This window comes from Jaculus jaculus, chromosome 13, assembly GCF_020740685.1.
Source record: "Jaculus jaculus isolate mJacJac1 chromosome 13, mJacJac1.mat.Y.cur, whole genome shotgun sequence".
NCBI lineage: Eukaryota > Metazoa > Chordata > Mammalia > Rodentia > Dipodidae > Jaculus > Jaculus jaculus.
In genome coordinates, this window is record NC_059114.1 from 75,054,322 (window position 1) to 75,074,185 (window position 19,864).

At 41.6% G+C, this 19,864-nt stretch overlaps 1 protein-coding gene across 3 annotated transcripts in view; it reads left to right on the forward strand.

Moving 5' to 3' along the window:
• Drosha (drosha ribonuclease III) overlaps positions 1–19,864 on the forward strand; it is a 145,739-nt gene that overhangs the window by 67,397 nt on the left and 58,478 nt on the right. For 2 of the 3 annotated variants that reach the window (XM_045132499.1, XM_004652525.2), the window contains 4 exons: positions 2,780–2,904; positions 4,447–4,546; positions 6,012–6,119; positions 16,497–16,604. In XM_045132499.1, coding sequence (XP_044988434.1) covers positions 2,780–2,904; positions 4,447–4,546; positions 6,012–6,119; positions 16,497–16,604 — 441 coding nt within the window. The remainder of the gene's footprint in view (positions 1–2,779; positions 2,905–4,446; positions 4,547–6,011; positions 6,120–16,496; positions 16,605–19,864) is intronic. The other variant, XM_045132500.1, reaches the window with a different exon arrangement.

The following is a 19,864-nucleotide window of genomic DNA, read 5'->3' on the forward strand; positions in this document are numbered from 1 at the left end:
CTAGCTTTTAATATTATATTTTGAAGAAAATTAAAAAAATCCTAAAAGCAGAAATTTAAAGGTAGCTAATGCTCATGTAAAGCTAGCATTTTCTTCCTTCCTTCCTTCCTTTCTTTTTTTTTTTTTTTTTTTTTGTTGTTTGTTTTTGGTTTTGGTTTTTCGAGGTAGGGTCTCATTCTAGCTCAGGGTGATCTGGAATTCACAGTGTAGTCTCAGGGTGGCCTCAGACTCACTGTGATCCTCCTACCTCTGCCTCTGAGTACTGGGATTAAAGGCATGCGCCACCATACCCGGCTTGCATTTTCTTTGTTTTAATGTAATTTTTCTCTTGTGTTTTTTTTTAAATTATGTATTGGCATCTTATTAGGATAAAAGTTTGCAGAAATAGAGAATTTATTCATGTAGCTATATATGATGGTGTCTGCCTATAGTCCTGACCCTTGGGAGGTTGAGGCAGGAGGAACATGAGCTCCAGGCCACTGTGGGCTATGTAGGCACGGCCAGCCGAGGCTGCAAAAAACCCACATCCATGCCAAGAAACAAAGTGAACTATTGAAACTAAGCTGTGTCTCAGCTTTTTTTTTCCTTTAGGTCTCAATTGTTTAATATCCTTGATTTATAAAATACAAATTCTAGATCTCCTTATTTATTTATTTGAGAGAGAGAGAAAGAGAAAGGCAGAGAATGGGTGCACCAGGGCTTCCAGCCACTGCAAATGAACCCCAGGTGCACCTTGTGCGTCTGGCTTGCATAGATCCTGGGGACCCAAACCTGGATCCTTAGGCTTTACAGACATCTTTCCAGCCCTGATTTCGTAATTTTACAGCAGAGGCTGACTTTTCTAGGGAAATTTGACTAGTGCAATTTTGATATTTAAATGACATTTGAACATTTAAAAAAATTAGTTGTTTTTTTTTTTAAGCAATGTGCATGAGTTTACACAAATCTATCTTCTTTGTCCCCTAGTTGTCTTTGTCAGCTGACTTACTGGACTGTGCATGCAGGTAGGGGGTCACCTTGTCCCAGACAAGCCAGGCTGCCATCCAGGCTCTGGCTGTCGGACATTGTGTGGGGCAATTCATCTGCAGTTTACTGGCCGCAGCATGCGTTGATTCTGTGGCTGTAGTCGCTAAAGAAACCTAGCTACGGACCCACAACCTGCCTGTGCAAACCGAATCACTAACTAGCAATTCCCCTGACAGTTGATTATAAACAGGGGGTTGCTCAAATAGATGCTTATGATTTGACCATCTTTTGCTCAAATGTAAACTTTTAGGAAATAAGGCATTTTCATGAATGGCCCAGAAGGAACCAGTTACCTATTTCTTTCTTTAATAAACATCAAGAAAACATAAAATCACGAAACTGTTAAAAAGTAAAAGATGGGCTGGAGAGATGGCTTAGCGGTTAAGCGCTTACCTGTGAAGCCTAAGGACCCCGGTTCAAGGCTCGGTTCCCCAGGTCCCACGTTAGCCAGATGCACAAGGGGGAGCACGCGTCTGGAGTTCGCTTGCAGTGGCTGGAAGCCCTAGCGCGCCCATTCTCTCTCTCTCTCCCTCTATGTGTCTTTCGCTCTGTGTCTGTCACTCTCAAATAAATAAATAAATAAATAAATAAATAAATAAATAATGGACAAAAAATAAATAAAAAAAGTAAAAGATATTCTGTACAGCTATTAAGAAAATAGTTGACTTTTATGTTGCCCTACCTTGTGATTGAAAAGTGTGAATTAAAGGAGTATATGATTTTTCTCTGCGTTGATCTCCTTCCCCTTTGTGCTGGTATCCGGTTCACAGGAAAACATCACCCTTGCTTATTTCGCCAGTTGTCCTTAGTTTCAGTTGGGCCCCTTTTGAGGTATGTTGGGGCAGCTCTCTTCTTAGGATCTGCATCTATCTGGAAAAGAGAAGCAGATTCTCCAACGGAGAGTAAGTTAGCACCCGGAAAATTGAGATAACACTTACTTTTTTGATAGACAGTATGGTAGATTTAGGCCCTCTTATACCCCATGATTGATGGTAGCTTATCAAGCACTGAAGCAGACCAAGAATGAACCCAACATGGCTCAGGGAAATTTTGCGGAAGAGGGGGCGGAAAGAATGTCAGAGTCACATGTTGGGTCATGATTTGCAGAGACATTTATCATACCAATAACTGGGGGCTAACTCCACAATGCATGACCCATTTTCATTAACAAGGAGGGTCTAATGGGAAGGGGTAGATCACAGATGAGCCTAAATAATGGTACCAAACTGCCTGTATTTACTGAAAAGAAAACTAATAAATTAAATTCAAAAAAAAAGGAGTATATGAGGCACATTGAGAACTAAGGGAAAAGTTAAAAAGAAGCATCCATCGGTTCATCCTGGGTAATAATGTGCTATTCATTTGAGTGTGACGTGAAAGCAGGCTCTGCCTGTCTGCACATCCCTTTCCCATGATGTGGAATCCTTCCCCTGTGCCTTGGGAAGGTTAAGGAAAAGTTATATCTGACTAGGTGTCCTTTTACAAGTTTAATTTTTAAAGGTTACTGTGTGGACTGCAAAAAAGGATAAAATCACTGTTCATTAAGCCAAATGGCAGAGACTCGTTTGTGGGGATGACATTATAGTTTTTATATAGTATAACTGCTACAACTAAAGGATTTTAAATGACAGTTTTCCCTTTGGGGACAAGGCTTTCCTGGAAAAAATCCGATTAATTCTTTCCCTACTTAGGCTAAAGTCAATACTTCAGGGCTTCTTATGGGAATAAATGGCTTTGACTCTTTTCCCCCTAGAAACCAAGCTCTGTCCGCATTGATCAACTGGATCGTGAACAGTTCAACCCCGATGTGATTACTTTTCCGATTATCGTCCACTTTGGGATACGCCCTGCACAGTTGAGTTATGCAGGAGACCCACAGTAAGATACTTCTCGGTGTTTGTCTTAGCCAATTTCACCTTCTACTAACAGCTGAATTTACAGGGGAATACCTTTAGTAAACATTTTCCATTTTGAAAATTAAGACCTGAAATGACCCTTGTTTCCAAATTCACAATTTAGGGTCTATTGGCGCTAAAGAATGATATTCTCTATGTATTTGATTGCAGTAAATTGTGAGTTCTGCATGGTTTTCCACTTTAAGAAGCTTTTCCTTTATACACTTATAATGACGATGATTTTTCATTTGTTTTGCACCCTTTAGAGAAAAGCAGCACCTATTGGTTCCTAACACTGCTGAATTGATGCAGAGTTGCATTTTCAGGGGCCATTTTCAATATCCCACACAGGAGTCAGGGGTTAGATGGGAAAAGAGGAGCCATATCTTCCTGCATTTAGAATTGATGGCTTCCACCCATCACTGTGGTCTTTCCAAACCAGCATGTTAGTATTTTTTCTGGGGGAAGATGAGGATATGTGGGAATGGAGATTGTGCCATAGTAGTTTTCAAATGTGTTGGATTTCCTGTCTTTTAAGCAGATAACTTCCTGACTTAATTTTTTACAAAAGTTTCATAAATGGGAGAAAAGGGCATGGGAAATTTTCAGTTCATAAATACAGTTCTGGCTGACATGTACTAGAAGAGGCTAAAGGGTTTTGTTCTTTTTTTCCCCTTTGGATAAAAGTATGAAGCAGTGAACCAGGCACTGTGTAAGTACTTCTTTCTTTCCTCCATTCTCTAAAAGATGTTGAAAAAGGAGAGGCCTAGTTCAGGCCAAGAAAGGAGCAGTTTCAACATGACAGCAAATCTTTTGCAGATCCCTTCTTGTCAGAAAGATGTTAGTAGAATGTGATGAGGCTCTCGTCGACTCTCAGATGGCAGGACTGCATTGACAGAGGCTGTGTGGTGTCTTCATTCCCAGATCCCTTTAACAGTTCCTTTAGCTGATCCCGGTTATCATATACATGGCTTCAACAAATGTGCTAATTGTTATTATGATAAATAAAAATTAGTATAGAGCATCACCATGCTACACTCTCCACCCCATGGAAACAGGCTACAGCTCTGTGGCTAAAGCATTAGCACAAATGAGGTTTTCTGTTCTAATGCTTTGCAACTGATTATCCCTATTAAAGAAGGGATTTTTTTTTTCCATTAAATAGATATTTTATATTTCAATAAAACCCTTTACTTAACAATGAGAAAGGAAGCATGTTTCCGTTGGCTAAAATGTCTTGGTGTGTCTTGTTTGGAATTCTTCCAGACACTTCTCCATTTAGTCTGAACCTCACTTTCAATGCAAATCAGCAATCATCTACTTAATCACCGCTTCCAAGTGACTCCTGGCCAGCTTGCCTCTCAGCCAGGCCATATTTATTCCTCCTTAGAACAAACATGTCCTGCCACTAAGGAGCTCAGAGGAATGTACTGATGGTTGTGCAGGCCTATTAAAATAATTGCTTTTATTTCACTTTAGATTTTCCTTCTCTTTGGCTAACGTGGCACTCTCTCCTTTTTCTTAGATACCAGAAACTATGGAAGAGTTATGTGAAACTTCGCCACCTCCTAGCAAACAGCCCTAAGGTCAAACAGACGGACAAACAGAAGCTGGCACAGAGAGAGGTGGGTGTGGAACCCTGTTCCTGTGCGTTCCTCTCTACTGCTGGCAGAAGGTAGACCAATACTTGAAGAAATGACCCTTCCTCCTCTGCCTGCATGAGTCTATTGATTGCTACTACACCATCTTTTAGTATCCATGGGAATATCATTATCCCTAAAAAAAAAACAAAAAAAAAAAAACTCAGTTTTTTACCAATGGTTGCTTTTAATAATCATATCTTTTTCTTTTTTCCTTATTTTGGTGTTGGTATCTGAACCCAGGCCGGGTCTCATGCTCTGTATACTGGGCAGTCACTCTACTCCTGAGTCCTTAAACACATCTTTAGTAGAAACAGAAGAAAGCTTCAGCTTTAGTAAATCTGCTTTTTGTCTTGAATTAGAGTGTGCCTGACACATTGGTGAGTCTTAGATTTCTTGGTCCTCAGGTTGTAACAGATCATCGTCCAGTAATTCTGTCAGTTCAGCAGGCTATACTTACTTTGTGAAGCATGAGGGGTGTGGTGCCTTGTATTCCAGGGTTTGTTTTATAGTTTAAAACTGAAGAGAAAACGCATTCAGTATCAGCACAGACCTTGCTCGGTGAGGTTTTATTATGCTGGAGCTATGTAAGCTTAGAAGCTAGAAAAGGAGGTGAGTTCTGCCTTTGTGACTTCTGTGGCTCGAGTCGGCCAGATATAAAGAAGAGCACTGCAGCAGAGAGACTGGCTGAACTGCCCCAGTGGACGTCCCTCCTAGGGTACTCTCTCTGTAGTGGGACCTTAATGCTTAATGCTTTATGACTCCTAGGAGATCTTTATTAAATTACCTGCATAGAAATATAAAATTTTTAAAGTAACTAGCTATGTGAAGGGCAATCCAAGGAAGACATGGTTCTGATTGTCTCACAAGTGAGGCTTTAGCTCCCTGTCTTATCTTTGTTTCCTTTAGAGACTGGGTCACGTGTCGTCCGGGTGCATCAAGACTCGCAGCTCTGGGCTGTCGCCGTGCATCATCAGAGTGGGCTGGTTGCCAGTGCCCTTGCCCTCATAGCACGATGTCAGAGATTTGCAATTTAGAAGGCGGCTTTTAGATTATGTGGGTGCCAGGTTAATTGATTGTCTTTCATTTAAATGGAAATGCTTCACATAAAGCTTGATATAAATATAAGTTGCATATGCTTATCTGAAATCCCAAGCCCCACATATTGCTTCTTTTATCTGTGAGAGAGTGCACCTTGTTCAAATATGCCGCATTGGTGGGTTTGTTTTGGAGTTTTCCCCACGTGGTGCATAGTGAGGATTGTGTCATGCCCAAAGCGTCACACACTCCGGCCTTTGTTTCTAATAACACTGTAATTTCACACAGAGGTTTTAGTACCTGAATGTAAGGAAAATATCGAAGGAACTTAACTTATTTTCTCATGCTTGATGTTTGGCTTCGTGTTGCTTTTCAGCTGTTGAGTTACTTATCATAATGAGTTCTTTTCTAGGAAGCACTCCAAAAAATACGACAGAAGAATACAATGAGACGAGAAGTAACTGTGGAGCTAAGTAGCCAAGGATTCTGGAAAACTGGCATTCGCTCTGATGTCTGTCAGGTGATGATGCTTCTGCCAACAGACTTGTGCCCGTATATATCTTCCTTAGAGGCATTGGCACTGAGCTTTTTCCTAATTAAGAAGCTTCTATAGAACAGACTACTCTGATGCTTAATGGAACACTAACCACAGATTCTGTGTTGTTATTCGAACCTTGTTTTTGTTCTCTGACTTGGTGCCTGTGGGTATGTGTGCGTGTGTGTGTTACAGGGCAGTGTGGTGAGGAAGAGCATGTATAGTGTAGTTAAATTCAGTCCCTTGGAATTAGGGATTCAGCTCAGTGATAGAGCACTTGCCTAGCAAGCTAAAGGTCCTGGATTTGGTCCCCGGTACTAAAAATACACTTGTCCCCCCTCCATTCACAAGCCAGCCAAACAATTCTCCTTACTTTGGATGCAGACCAGTAAAGCACATCTCTCTGTTTACAGCAAATATGTAGATACTTGTGTGAAAAGTCCAGTAGTCACACAGATAGGACCTGGAGTTTATATTGCAGAGAATTGAAGGCATTAATGAACAGAATCACGATGTACTTACTTCACTTTCAGATATAGGACAGTATTTTTTTCCCTTGGGTAAGCTCAATGGAGAAACATTTCAGCTGTGAGTCACATTAATAATCTTTTTTGTCTTTCCTGTGGGTGAAATTTACACCAGATTAGATATCCTTCCAAACCAGTTTCTTTGACTCTTCATGTGATTGTGTTGTCATAATGGATATTGGTTAGTTCATGAACGGTAAAGGAAATGTGAACAGTCTGGTGCAGACAATACATTTTGCTTTATTCAGGTTTTTGGAAAAAAAGCTACTAGGGTGAGGCTGGAGAGATGGCTCAGCAGTTAAGGCACTTGCCTCCAGTGCCTAATGACCTGGGTTCAGTTCCCCACGACCCAGGTAACGATAGATGCACAAGGTGGCACAGGCATCTAGAGTTTGTTTGCAGTAGCTAGAGGCCCTGACACACTCTCTCTCTCTTTGTTCTTCCTTGCAAGTTAATAAAAATAAAGCTTAAAAAAGCTTCCACATGTTTTGTAATGAATTCAGGAAACATACTCTTAAATATTCATTTTGTCATAATTTATTTCAGAAAAAAAATCAATATTGGCATTTAGATATAATATTGAACAGTGGAGTTTAATCACATAATTAAAAGTATTACTGCGGAATTAATTTTCTAAAAGATGTCCAAAGCCAGTGCATTGTATTAATTAAGATGGACTGCTGTCGACACAGTAGTATTAAATAGTTGGAGAATAATCATCTGCAGTGGTAGCTAGCTTCGCTCACTATTTCCTCAATTCTTTTGTCAGTCGACCAATTTCATTCTTGTCTTCTTTCTTTTCAGACAAGGTTTCACTTTGTGGACCATGCTGGTCTTGAACTTGGAAAGGTCCTCCTACCTCAGCTTTCCAAGTGCTTGGATTTATAGGTGTGTACCACCATGCCTGGCATAACCAGTAATTTTCACTGTTGTTGCTTTGAGATATAAGTATTCAATTTGCTTTGATTCTTTCTTGGGACCATTTGAAGTCCTGTCACATAATTTTTCTTGTTCATAGTGTTTTTCCAAAACTAATATGTCATAAGATGGCATCATAAAACAGAGCACAGGGGGCAGTCTGCTCAGTAATGCCACAGTTGATTCTTTAAGAAAGACATGAGATTTTATAGCTCCGTGGTAGAGCGCTTGTCCAACATTCATGAGGCCCCGGGTTTGATCACCAGGGTCACAAAAATAACACACACAAAAGTCTTAAGAACTGGGTGAGACCTTAGAGACTTTACTTCTCCTCCCCCATTATTATTATTATTATTATTATTATTATTATTATTATTACTTTTTTGTTTTGCTTTTCAAGGTAGGGTCTCTTTCTAGCCCAGGCTGACCTGCAATTCACTATGGAGTCTCAGGGTGGCCTCGAATTCCTGGTGATCCTCCTACCTCTGCCTCCCGAGTGCTGCGATTAAAGGCGTGTGCCACCATGCCTGGCTTTAATTTATTATTTTTAAACTTGTGTTTTGAGTTAAATATGAAATGCACATACTGTGTGTATTTGTTCATGTATAGGCCCATATGTGTAGGTCAGAGGACCTTCAGGGCTCAGTCCTTGCCTTTACCTTGTTTGAGAGAGGGTCACCTCTTCGTTGACCAGGGTAGCTGGCTTGCAAGCTTCCAGGAGATTCTTCTGTCTCTACTTTGATTCTTCCTATGGGATTACAGAGTCCACCACACTGTCCCGCTTTTATGTGGGTTCTGGGGATCGAAGCCCAGGTTCTCAGCCTTGTGTGGCAAGCCCTTTATTCAGTGTGCAATTTCCCTAGCCTTTAAGTAATGTCTTTCAAACAAAACCCCAGGGGAGCCCATTTGTTAAAAGGTAAAGGACTGATGGTTACAGGTATAAGAAGAGTTCCCTGTTTCACCTGGTGGTTCTCCTGCTGCATGTAGCTGTCCTTAACTGATTGCCTTCTTCCAAATACAAGGCTGTTTGAAACAACTCTTTTCTCTCTTTTCTTGTGGTGAAACTGGACACTGAAATAAGGGATCTGTCCCAGTGCAAATTTGTGTCTTCAGCGGTGTCATAAATGCTTTACTGAGGCCCCCAGCATATGTGAAGCAGTGCTGCTTCTGCATTGTGTTCTGTATTCTGTTGTGAGATTGGTACACCAAGCGACTCCGTCTCTCTGGGTGTGGTGGCACACGTCTTTAATCCCAGCACTCGGGAGACAGAGGTAGGAGTGTCACTGTGAGTTCGAGGCCACCCTAAGACTACATAGAGAATTCCAGGTCAGCCTGGGCTAGAGTGAGACTACCTTGACAAATAAACAAACAACAACAACAAAAACCAAAATACTACTCCATCTCCTTAACTGGGGAGAAAATGGAACCTGATTAATCAATGAATCTGCTGCAAGGTGAATGCTTCATGATCTAATCATAATGGCCGCTTGGTAGAATTCTCATTCTTCCAAGGAGAACTGTCATTTACTTTGAAGCTGTGCTTCCATTCTCAGTCTCTGTTCCTCCTCCCCTCTCTGCATCTGCACTACTACTGTCTACTGTATCACACTGTAGATTCTGTCTAAGGAGAGACTAGCATCACTTTATCTTCTTCTGTTCTTACTTACGTTTACATCTCAATCCCATCTGTGAGAGAAAATGTAATATTGGTTTGTCTTTCTGAGTTTGGCTTATTTTGGTTACTATGATGGCCTATTTTTAGTCTTCTAAGAAGGTCAGAGTTTTTTATGTTTAGTGCAGTATAAAGTTAACATCAGATGCAATAATATTTTCTGCCCCCTTTTTCCTTTTTGTTCCAGTGTTAGTGATCAAACCCAGGGCTTTGTATGTGCTAGGCAAGCTTTTTTCTACCAAGATACATGTTAACATTTTTTTCTACTTTATGTGTGTGTGTGTATGATTGTGTGTGTGCATATATGAAGTGTATGGGTGCATGTGTGCCATGATGTGCATGGGGTTAGTTGGAGGACAGCCTTGGGGCATAAGTCCGTCCTTCCCACCTTTGTTTGTGACAGGGTTTCTCTTGTTGCTTTGTTGCTAAATGGCCCAGTCTACCTGTCAGATTCACCTGGTCTGCCTCCCATTTCCATAGGCTTGTTGGAATCATAATTGTGTGTGCCACTTTGTGTCCAGAATTATGTGGATGCTAGGGAATCAAGTGCTAGGGTCGGCAGGCTTACAGAGCAAGTGCTTTAATTGCTGAACCATCTCCCCAGCCCAAGGCTTGGCTTTCCTCCTCCTTTTCCTTCTTCTTCCCTTCCCCCTTCCCCTTCCTCTTCCCCTTTTCCTCTCCTCTCCTCTCCTTTCCTTTGCATTTGCTTGCTGATCCTCTGTATGCCCTTAATGACTGTGCTGTAAATATTTTAATAATATTTAATGAAATTTTCATATACAAGTAGTGATACACTAGTAATACATATTTGCTTGAATTTTGTTTTATTTTTAATTATTTGAGAATGACAGAGAGAGACAGAATGGGCACGCCAGGGCCTTCAGCCACTAAAACGAACTCCAGATGCATGAGCCCTCTTGTGCATCTGGCTAACATGGGTCCTGGGGAGTTGAGCCTCGAACCGGGGTCTTTAGACTTCATAGGCAAGACTTCATAGGCAAGCGCTTAACCGCTAAGCCTTTTTGCTTGAATTTTCAAGTATATTTAGTTTATTGTCTTAGACCAAATCTTTTCTTCATAAGAGCACAGTTGAAAACATTGAAAATAAAGGCACACAATATGTTTGGTAATGAAAACTAAAAATCCAATTGAGAAATAACTTTCAAGTGAATGATATCCTTTGTTCGCTGAATCTATTGAGAAATGACTGTTCTGTTATAGAGTAGTAGTTCGAATAACCCTCAAGCACATGAATATATTCAGTCTTCAGGAGAAAAAAACCCAAGTGCCTTTAAAAAAATATTTTTTTCCAGTCTTATTTGGTGGTTCAGTATAGAAGCTAGTGTTTGCTAGTAGTAACTGGTAGGCAGTTCCTGCAAAACGGCTACCCTCGGCATGCTCTGGAAGATATAGCTGTGGTGACAAATCTCAGGTTGTGTGTCCCAAGTACTGACTCCCCTGGAGTACTTTTTCCTCAGCCACAGGAATTATCTGTGCTTAACCTGCGATTGTATGTGAACAGAATGAAGACATGTCTCCACTTTTAGAGAGAAACTCTTGAAGGATTTCCCTGATTGTTAGTGTACTTATGAGTAGCTCAGCAGGAAAAACAAAACCCTATATTGGAGTTTGAATTTCAGCCTGGTAATTCAGGAGAAGAAAGGAGTGCGTTGTCCCTTTAAATTGGATTGCTGTCTTCTGTAGACATAGGTACCAGCCTGTGCAGTCATGAGGTGGTCCAACAGGTCCCCACAGCACCATAACCTCTTTGTAATGGTGACGAATCTAGGGTGAGGCTCCTGAAACTGTAGAATACTGTGTCCCCTGAGGAGGCTCTGGTGCCTGGAGAAGCCTGTTAGAATGAGGATGGGGCTGCGTTAGGTGGTTGTCTGAACTGAAAGGACAGCTGTAGTGGCCCAGTCACTGAGTGTGTTGTCCTGGGGCGGGGGGCAGTACTGTGTGGAGCAGGCTGGAAGTCTCCCTCCCTTGCCAAAGCACTAGTGCTGCTCAGCCATTTCCCAAGAGATGCCGGACAGTGAAAAACCATCTCTTGGGAATAAGAGATTTTGGACAACAAATTGAAGGAAAGAAAGGTTTTTGAAGTTAAACATGTGTAAAGGAGGAACATTTGACCTCAGAGACAAATGCTTCATAGCTACTGTTAAAAAGCATTTTGAGGGCTGGAGAGATGGCTTAGTGGTTAAGCGCTTGCCTGTGAAGCCTAAGGACCCCGGTTCGAGGCTCGGTTCCCCAGGTCCCACGTTAGCCAGATGCATAAGGTGGCGCATGCGTCTGGAGTTCGTTTGCAGTGGCTGGAAGCCCTGGCACACCCATTCTCTCTCTCCCCCTCTATCTGTCTTTCTCTCTATGTCTGTCACTCTCAAATAAATAAATAAAAAATGAACAAAAAAAAATTTAAAAAAAAAGCATTTTGAGTTTTGGACTATAATAGGTTTCTTGATTTTTCTCTTCTGATTGATAACATACTGCTGTTTGTGCAGTCAAATGCCCTGCCACTGAGCTATACCCGACACAGTGCTATTGATGAAGGAAGGGCAGCTTTTGTTTAAGTGGACAGATGTATCCAACCTGCGGCCCCCAGGCCTCACACATCCAAAAGGAACCATTAAAACTAAAGGTCTTAGGTCTCCCCAATAGTCAAGGCCATCTGTAAAAAGAAGCTGCTTTGGCCGAAGGTGAAAGCAACGCTATTCCATGGACATGCACATGAATATAGAGGGCAGTTCAGCTGTCACCACGTGTCCATTTATTCAAAGAGCAGTAATAGCTTCCCCTAGGGTCTATCACTGTTGAAGCCATTGGCTTTTGACTAGGTTTTCAGTACTAAGCATGACTTTCCTCTTATAGAGTGGTCTTTAGGTTACAAGCTGAGCAGACTTACTTTATTTTATCTTTGATTTTAACATTTAAGATTATTATATAATTATATAGTGTATGATTTCATAGTCATATTTTTAAAAAACATAACATTTGTATTCTATCTAGCTCTTTCCCCTCGTTCCCTTAGTCCCAGGGAAATCAACTGTCTAAAATGAACTATTTTTTTTTTCTCATTTTAATATAAACAAATACACATAGCTATGCCTTGCTTCATAATGGACTCATTCTGAGAAGCATATGGTATGGTGATTTAGTTGAGTGATTGTCAGAGACTCTACTCAAACTTCGATGAAAAGTCAGTCACCTGATGTGGCCTCTGCCTGCAGTCAGGAGATGCCAGGAAGCCCGGGATGTGTGGGGCTGCTGCTACTGCACGTGGCTTTCTCTTTTCTGTTATGGTGCTTTTTGTTTGTGTGTTTGCAGTAGGCACACACGCTAAGACGATGATTAAGAAGATTAGTACAGTGGGCAGGGAGCTAGCTCAGCGGGGAAAACACGTGCCTTGCAAGCACGAGGACCTGAATTTGATCCCCCATGCCCATTTGAAATGCCGGGCACGGAGGGGTGCACCTGTTATGCTTCCCCTTTAGACCTCTTATTGCCTTGCTCCTTTTTTGGAGGGGGGGTTTCGAGGTAGGGTGTTACTTTAGCCCAGGCTGACCTGGAATTCACTATGTAGTCTCAGAGTGGCCTCGAAGTCTTAGCGATCCTCCTCCTCTGCCTCCAAGTGCTGGGATTAAAGGTGTGCGTCACCACGCCTAGCTATTGCCTTGCTCCTTTTAAGTGTCCTTTATTTACTCCTGACACTTTCTCCACATTGTCGAGCTTTTACCTGGTCGGGAGCTTGCTTCAACTTGAATGTTTATAGGTCTGGGCCTCTCCCGTCCTCCCTTAGGAAATTAGGTTTTGCATAGCATTCTCTAGTTTTACTTGCATGTACATTGACTACGTACTGTTAATTTGGGGGTTCTCAGTTTCAGGACCACCAGAGCCCTATGACTTTCTTTTTTCTCTCACATAGGCTCTGTAGCTACCTCGCACACTTGTAGATGGCTACGGGGATTCCTTGTCATCTGGTTTTTATGTAGACATCACTTAATCTTTGGTTTTCCTAGTCTATGAAAGAAATTGAGATTTGAAAACTATACATTGTTATATTTTCAGAATTTCCAAAGGACCTTCCCCCTCTTGCAAATAAACAAAGAGCAGTTGGCATGAATTTTAGAGGAAAAGAAAAGATGCTCAGTAACTATATTGCAACATTTTAAAGATTGATAATTTTAAAAAATCTGTTTATTTGTGGTGGGGGATGAGAATTGGGCACACCAGAGTGTATTGCTGCTGAAAATGAATTCCAGGTGCATAATGTTACTTTGTGCGTCTGGCTTTACATGTACTGATGAATTGAACCCAGGCAAGCATGCTTTGTAAGCAATCACCTATGACTGCTGAGTCATCTTCCCAGCCCAATGATTGGTAATTTGTAATATGGTGTTATAGATTATAAATTTTATAGATACCATTGAGATTTGATCATCTGGTATCAAATGGATGATGACACATACACACCATTCCACAGTGCTCATAGGAAACAGGCTTTGGAGGTGGGAGGACTCAGTAGACAAAGCCCTTACAATGTAAGTGGGAGACCTGGGCTTTGGAGCCCCAGCATCCAAGTAATGTTGGAGGAGAGGATGTGTAGCCAGGTGTACAGTCAGCCTGAGGAGGCAGAGGTGCAGACTGGGGTCCCTGGGTCAAGCTGGCTAGCAAGGCTAGCTGAATCTGCCAACTCTGTTCTTTTTTTTTTTTTTTTTAATTTTTTTTAATTTATTTATTTGAGAGCGACAGACACAGAGAGAAAGACAGATAGAGGGAGAGAGAGAATGGGCGCGCCAGGGCTTCCAGCCTCTGCAAACGAACTCCAGACGCGTGCGCCCCCTTGTGCATCTGGCTAACGTGGGACCTGGGGAACCGAGCCTCGAACCGGGATCCTTAGGCTTCATAGGCAAGCGCTTAACCGCTAAGCCATCTCTCCAGCCCAACTCTGTTCTTAAGTGAGAAACCCTACCTCAGTAAAAATGAAGAGTGAGGGGGCTGGAGATATAGCTCAGCAGTTAAGTCCCTTGCCTACAAAACCATAAGCCTGAGTTCAGTCCCCAGCCCCCACCTAAAGCCAGATACACAAGGTGGCACATTTGTCTGGCGTTCACTTGCAGTGGCTCGTGGCCCTGCTGTGCCCATTCTCTGTTTCTCTCTCTGTTTGCAAATAAATAAAAAAAATTTTAAAAAGTTTATAAAGTAAGTAATGAGTGATTGAGAAAGATGTTTGATGTCACCTCTGGCCTCAACATGCACACACAATGCACATCCATATGCTAAACTATTTTTCTAAAAAAGAAGTAAAAGAAACAGACATCTTTGGAAGGAGAAATCCAACTGTGTTTACAGCAAATTTACATAGATCTTAGGTGTTAGCTAAGAAAAGGTGGGGATGAGGGGACTCAAGGGGTAGAACTCCAAAGAAATAGGGTCTTACAATGTGCAGTAATGGTCAAGAAATCCATGCACGGCCAAGAGGTCATGATTTTCTAGATAGGCACTGGTTCATTTCTTGGCGCCAAGCATGCACGCTGTCAAGCTGAGTCCGTGCTTTGGAAAGGCAGTGCATGTGCACGCCTCGTGACCCTCACTCTGCATTGTTCACGTAAATGGCCTGAGTTCCCACAGTTTAAGTTACTGGAAAACTTACTATATTTGGCTGTGCACTTTATTTTCATATTGCTATGTTTTAAATATAGCATTTAGAAAAACAAAGTGGACAACGTACCAGGAATGCACATTGTAATGATATGTCCCTAGGAAGTGGTGGATGTAAAAACTATTCATGTCTTACCGTCTTCCACAGAGACAGTAAGGCTTTACTCATGGAGGGGTGCTTATTGAATTGAAGTGGCGAAAAAAGACTTTCCATTGATTAGATCCTATTTGGTAGAACTACTGTTTCTTTAAAAGTTAATAATACAGAGAACTGATTTCTGTCATTTCAAGCACATTCATTTTCATGCATTTTTAAAAATAATGCCAGTTTAAAATACTTCAGAGACTGAAATGATACAAAGCGTATGCCAGTCACTCTGAGGGCTGTGCCCACCCTCTAGGTTCTGGTGAATAAGAAGGATTCTTTCATTCTCTTGAGTTCCAGGGAAACATTAAGAAAAAGGAAAAGGTATGCCTTTCATGAAATCATCTCCCGATAAGGAATGTGCAGCCAGATGAAAAGTCAAGTTCCCTGTCCTGGGGTGCCTTCCCTGCTGCAGTGGTGGGTTATAGATTACCCTGTCTTTGGGGTGTTAGAGCAGTTACTGCTGGGCCTGAAGTGGCTTCCAGAGAGGTGGTGTGCCTGAGGATGACTTACCTGAAGGATAGCAATGGGAATCGGGGGTTGGTGAACACATTAAAACTGTATATTGCATATGTGTGCAATAGGAACATTTTTCGTTTGAGTCCCCAAAACACCTTAATATTAAATGTGCAAATAAATCCTAATTTATTCCTTATTGACTTGAGACAAGGGGGCATGGAAAGGCATGTGACTTGAAGCTGGCTTCCTGAATAATGATGGGACCAGAGCTGTTCTGACTTGAATAAGGACTAACACCCCTTGTCATAAGATTTCCTGTAGCCAGGTATAGTGGCACACGCTTATAAACCTAGCACTTAGGAGGCTGAAGCAAGAGAATTCTAAGTTTAGGACCATCTGGGTTAGCTTAGGATGCATGCATATCAAGACCTTCATTTAAAAATCTTGTTTTTTCTTTGAGAGAGACAGAAAAAGGGCAGCTAGAGAGAGAAAGATAAGGAAGAAGGGAGGCAGATAGAGAATGGGTGCTCCAGGGCCTCTAGCCACTATGTAACACCTTGTGCATCTATCTGGCTTACATGAGTTACGGGGAATCAAACCTGAGTCCTTAGACTTCACAGGCAAGCACCTTAACCACTAAGCTGTCTCTCCAGTCCTTTTAATCCTTTTAACTCTCTTTGGAATGAGCTACATTTATTGTTCCCATTCACCTGTGAGGAAACAGGCAGAATAAAATAATTAGCCCGAAGTCATGCAGTGAGTGGGTAAAAGAGCAAGATTTGAAACAAACTTTCTTAGCACTTGCTGTCTGTTGTTCCCTCATAGACATTCTCCAGAATGTCACCCACATACTCAGTAAACTGCTTCTGGACTTCATGAGATGGGATTTAGGATGGGAAAATAGTTCTTACTTATACAATAAATGAAGCATTTTAATAAGTTTTTATAGAATAAAACATACTGCAGTATTTTTTTTTCCCTAGCATGCAATGATGCTGCCTGTTTTGACCCATCATATCCGTTATCACCAGTGCCTAATGCACCTGGACAAGTTGATCGGCTATACTTTCCAAGACCGTTGTCTCCTACAGGTAAGAATTACTCTCTTGTACTTTCATGCAATAACATAGGGATAATTCTTCTACAGATTAGAAATGGTACATTGAGCTCTCTCCTGGGAGATGACAAGGATTTTTGGAGACATACAGCTAATCCTTTGTGGCTGTGCCCTGTTTTCCTCTGCTCCTGTTACTTGAGGCTGCCTCTGCAGGGAGAGGGGCTGAATCTAAAACTTGCCTGTCAGAACCAAGCAGCACATTCCCTTCTTTATGGCTCCTCATTCAGAGCTCCAAATGTTCCGATGCTCTCCTGAAAGCAGTGAGTTTTTAGGATTGTTTTCTAAAGTGGGCATTCAACAGAGGTCTGGAAATTTGATTGTGAAGGAGCTCATGTCCCTTTCTCATGTCACTTGGAATGTTAGAAAGATTGTACACCTATGCTAATTATTTTTCTTTTAAAAATATTTTATATTTATTTATTGGTTTTGCAAGGTAGAATGTCACTCTAGTCTAGGTTGATCTGGAATTCACTATGTAGTTTCAGCGTGGCCTTGAACTCAAGGCGATCCTTCTACCTCTGCCTGGGATTAAAAGTATGCACCACCACTCCCAGCTTTTATTTTTTTAATTTAGATATGGACATATTTTGTATGTAAACAGCACACGTGGGTACCATCATTTCCCTTCTCCCTACCCCCTTTAAGATATATATGTGTGTGTGTGTGTGTATTTTTTTTTTTTTTTTTTTTGTTTTTTGAAGTGCTGTCTCACTTTAGCTCAGGCCTACCTGGAATTCATTATGTAGTCTCAGGGTGGCCTCAAACTCACAGTGATCCTCCAACCTGCCTCCCGAGTGCTGGGATTAAAAGCATGTGTCACCATGTCTGGCTGTTGTTTTTTTTTAAATTTTTTATTGACAACTTCTATACTTAAACAAACCATGGCATTTCCCTCCCCTCCCCCACTTTCCCCTTCATAACTATGCTCTCCATCATATCCTCATGTCCCCTTCCACTCTCCATTAGTCTCTCTTTTAATTTGATGTCATCATAATTTTCTCGTATTATGAGGATCTTGTGTATTGCTTGGCACTGCGAGGTCTTGGATATTGAGGCCAATTTTTGTCTAGACAGTCGTATGTAAGGAGTGGTTCTCTTCCTTTGGATCTTACGTTCTTTTCGCCACCTCTTCCGCATTGCACCCTGAGCCTTGGTGGGTGTGAGATGTTTCAGTGCTGGACACTCCTCCGTCCCTTCTTCTCAGCATTATGTTGCCTTTTGGGTCATCCCAGTGGTTATTACCATCTGAAAAGAGAAGCTTCTGTAACCAGAAGAGAGAGTAGCATTGATATATGAGTAAAAACATTAAGTGTAGTGCTTTCAGGACAATTTGGTGAGAATAATATATGCATTTATCCAGACAAGAGCAGGCTGTATACCCCTAAGGCTCATGACCTGCCCTGCCATTAGGATTTTGATTATGTTTTCAGTACCAGGTACATATTCCCTCCCACAGAGCAGGGCAGGCCTTCAGTCCAATTAGAGAGCAGTCGCTTTCTCCCAGAGCAGACAAGCCACTATTGCACTTGTTCAGTCATTTGGCCTGTCTGGCCAAATTTGAGGCTTCCAGTGTCCACTGTTTCATTGCTGATGACTTCTGTCTCCCATAAGACTGCATACAGTGTAGCTTTTTCCAGCTTTCAGTTGGCTGGGCTACAGGGAGAAGGTTTTCTGCTTAGCACCAGCTTGATTTCTCAGTAACTTTGCTGCTCAGTCATGTGACATCTTCAGCAATAGGGTCTTACCATCTTTTCTCATGGGAAACCAAGGGTCTTGGCAATAGTCTATAATGTTTTAGAGGCAACAAGGACCTCCCTGGCCAACAACTCCCTGGAAGTTATCCCATCCCTGGCACTGAAAATTTTCTAGTAACAATCTATGGCTTCTGGATGTGCCATTATTCAAAAAAGTAGGTTTTCATATGTCTTATTTAGAATATCTTGAATTTTGATTGACCCTTGTCCTCTGTCTTTCTTTTATACAATCTCTTCCCCTGACCTTGCTTAGACTTGTCCCCTCCCTGTAATCTGTTCTTCTACTTACATATATATAAGTCCTTCCCTCTTCTCTCTCCCTTATAGCCTTTTTCAAGCTTATGGGTCTCTGCTAATGATTTTTGGTTCCAGCTTACACACAAGTCTATACATTTTTAGCTAGGGTCCACATATAAGAGAGAACATGTGACGTTTGGCTTTCTGGGCCTGGGTTACCTCACTTAGTATAATCTTTTCCAGATCCATCCATTTCCCTGCAAGTTTTATTTCATTTTTCTTTACCACTGAATAGAACTCCATGGTGGAAATGTACCACATCTTTATTATCTATTCATCTGTGGATGGATATCTAGCCTGGTTCCATTTCCTAGCTATTGTGAATAGAATAGCAATAAACATGGTTGTACAAGTATCTCTAAGGTACTGAGAAGAGTCATTAGGATATACATATGTCTATGAGTGCTATAGTTGGATCATATGGTAAATCTCTTTTCAGCTGTCTAAAGAACCTCTAGACTGAGTTCCACAATGGCTGGTCCAGATTGCATTCCTACCAACAGTGTAGAAGGGTTCCCCTCTTAGTGTATCCTTGCCAGCATTTATTGTCATTTGTTTTCTTTTTTATGATTTTTCGAGGTAGGGTCTCACTCTAGCCCAGGCTGACCTGGAACTCACTATGTAGTCTCAGGGTGGCCTCAAACTCATGGTGATCCTCCTATCCCTGCCTCCCAAGTGCTGGGATTAAAGGCGTGCACCACCACGCCTGGCTTTCATTTGTTTTCTTGATGGTGGCCATTCTGATAGGAGAGAGATGGAATCTCAATATAGTTTTAATTTGCATTTCCCTGATGGCCAAGGATGTAGAAAACTTTAGATGTTTATATGCCATCTGTATTTCTTGTGGTGAGAACTCTCTGTTTAGTTCCATCTCCCATCTTTGTTTGTTTTTGAGGAAGGGTCTCGCTGTAGTCCAGGCTAACCTGTAATTCACTATGTATTCTCACAGTGGCATTGAACTCACTGTGATCCTCCTACTTCTGCCTCCTGATTGCTGGGATTAAAGGTATATGCCACCATGCCCGACTCATAGCTCATTTTTTTAATTGGGTTGTTTGATTTTTTATTGTTCTGTTTTTTGAGTTCTTTGTATATTAATCCTATGTCAGATGTGTAGCTGGCAAAGGTTTTCTCCCATTCTGTAGGTTGTCTCTTTGCTCTATTCAGTGTCATTTGCTCTACA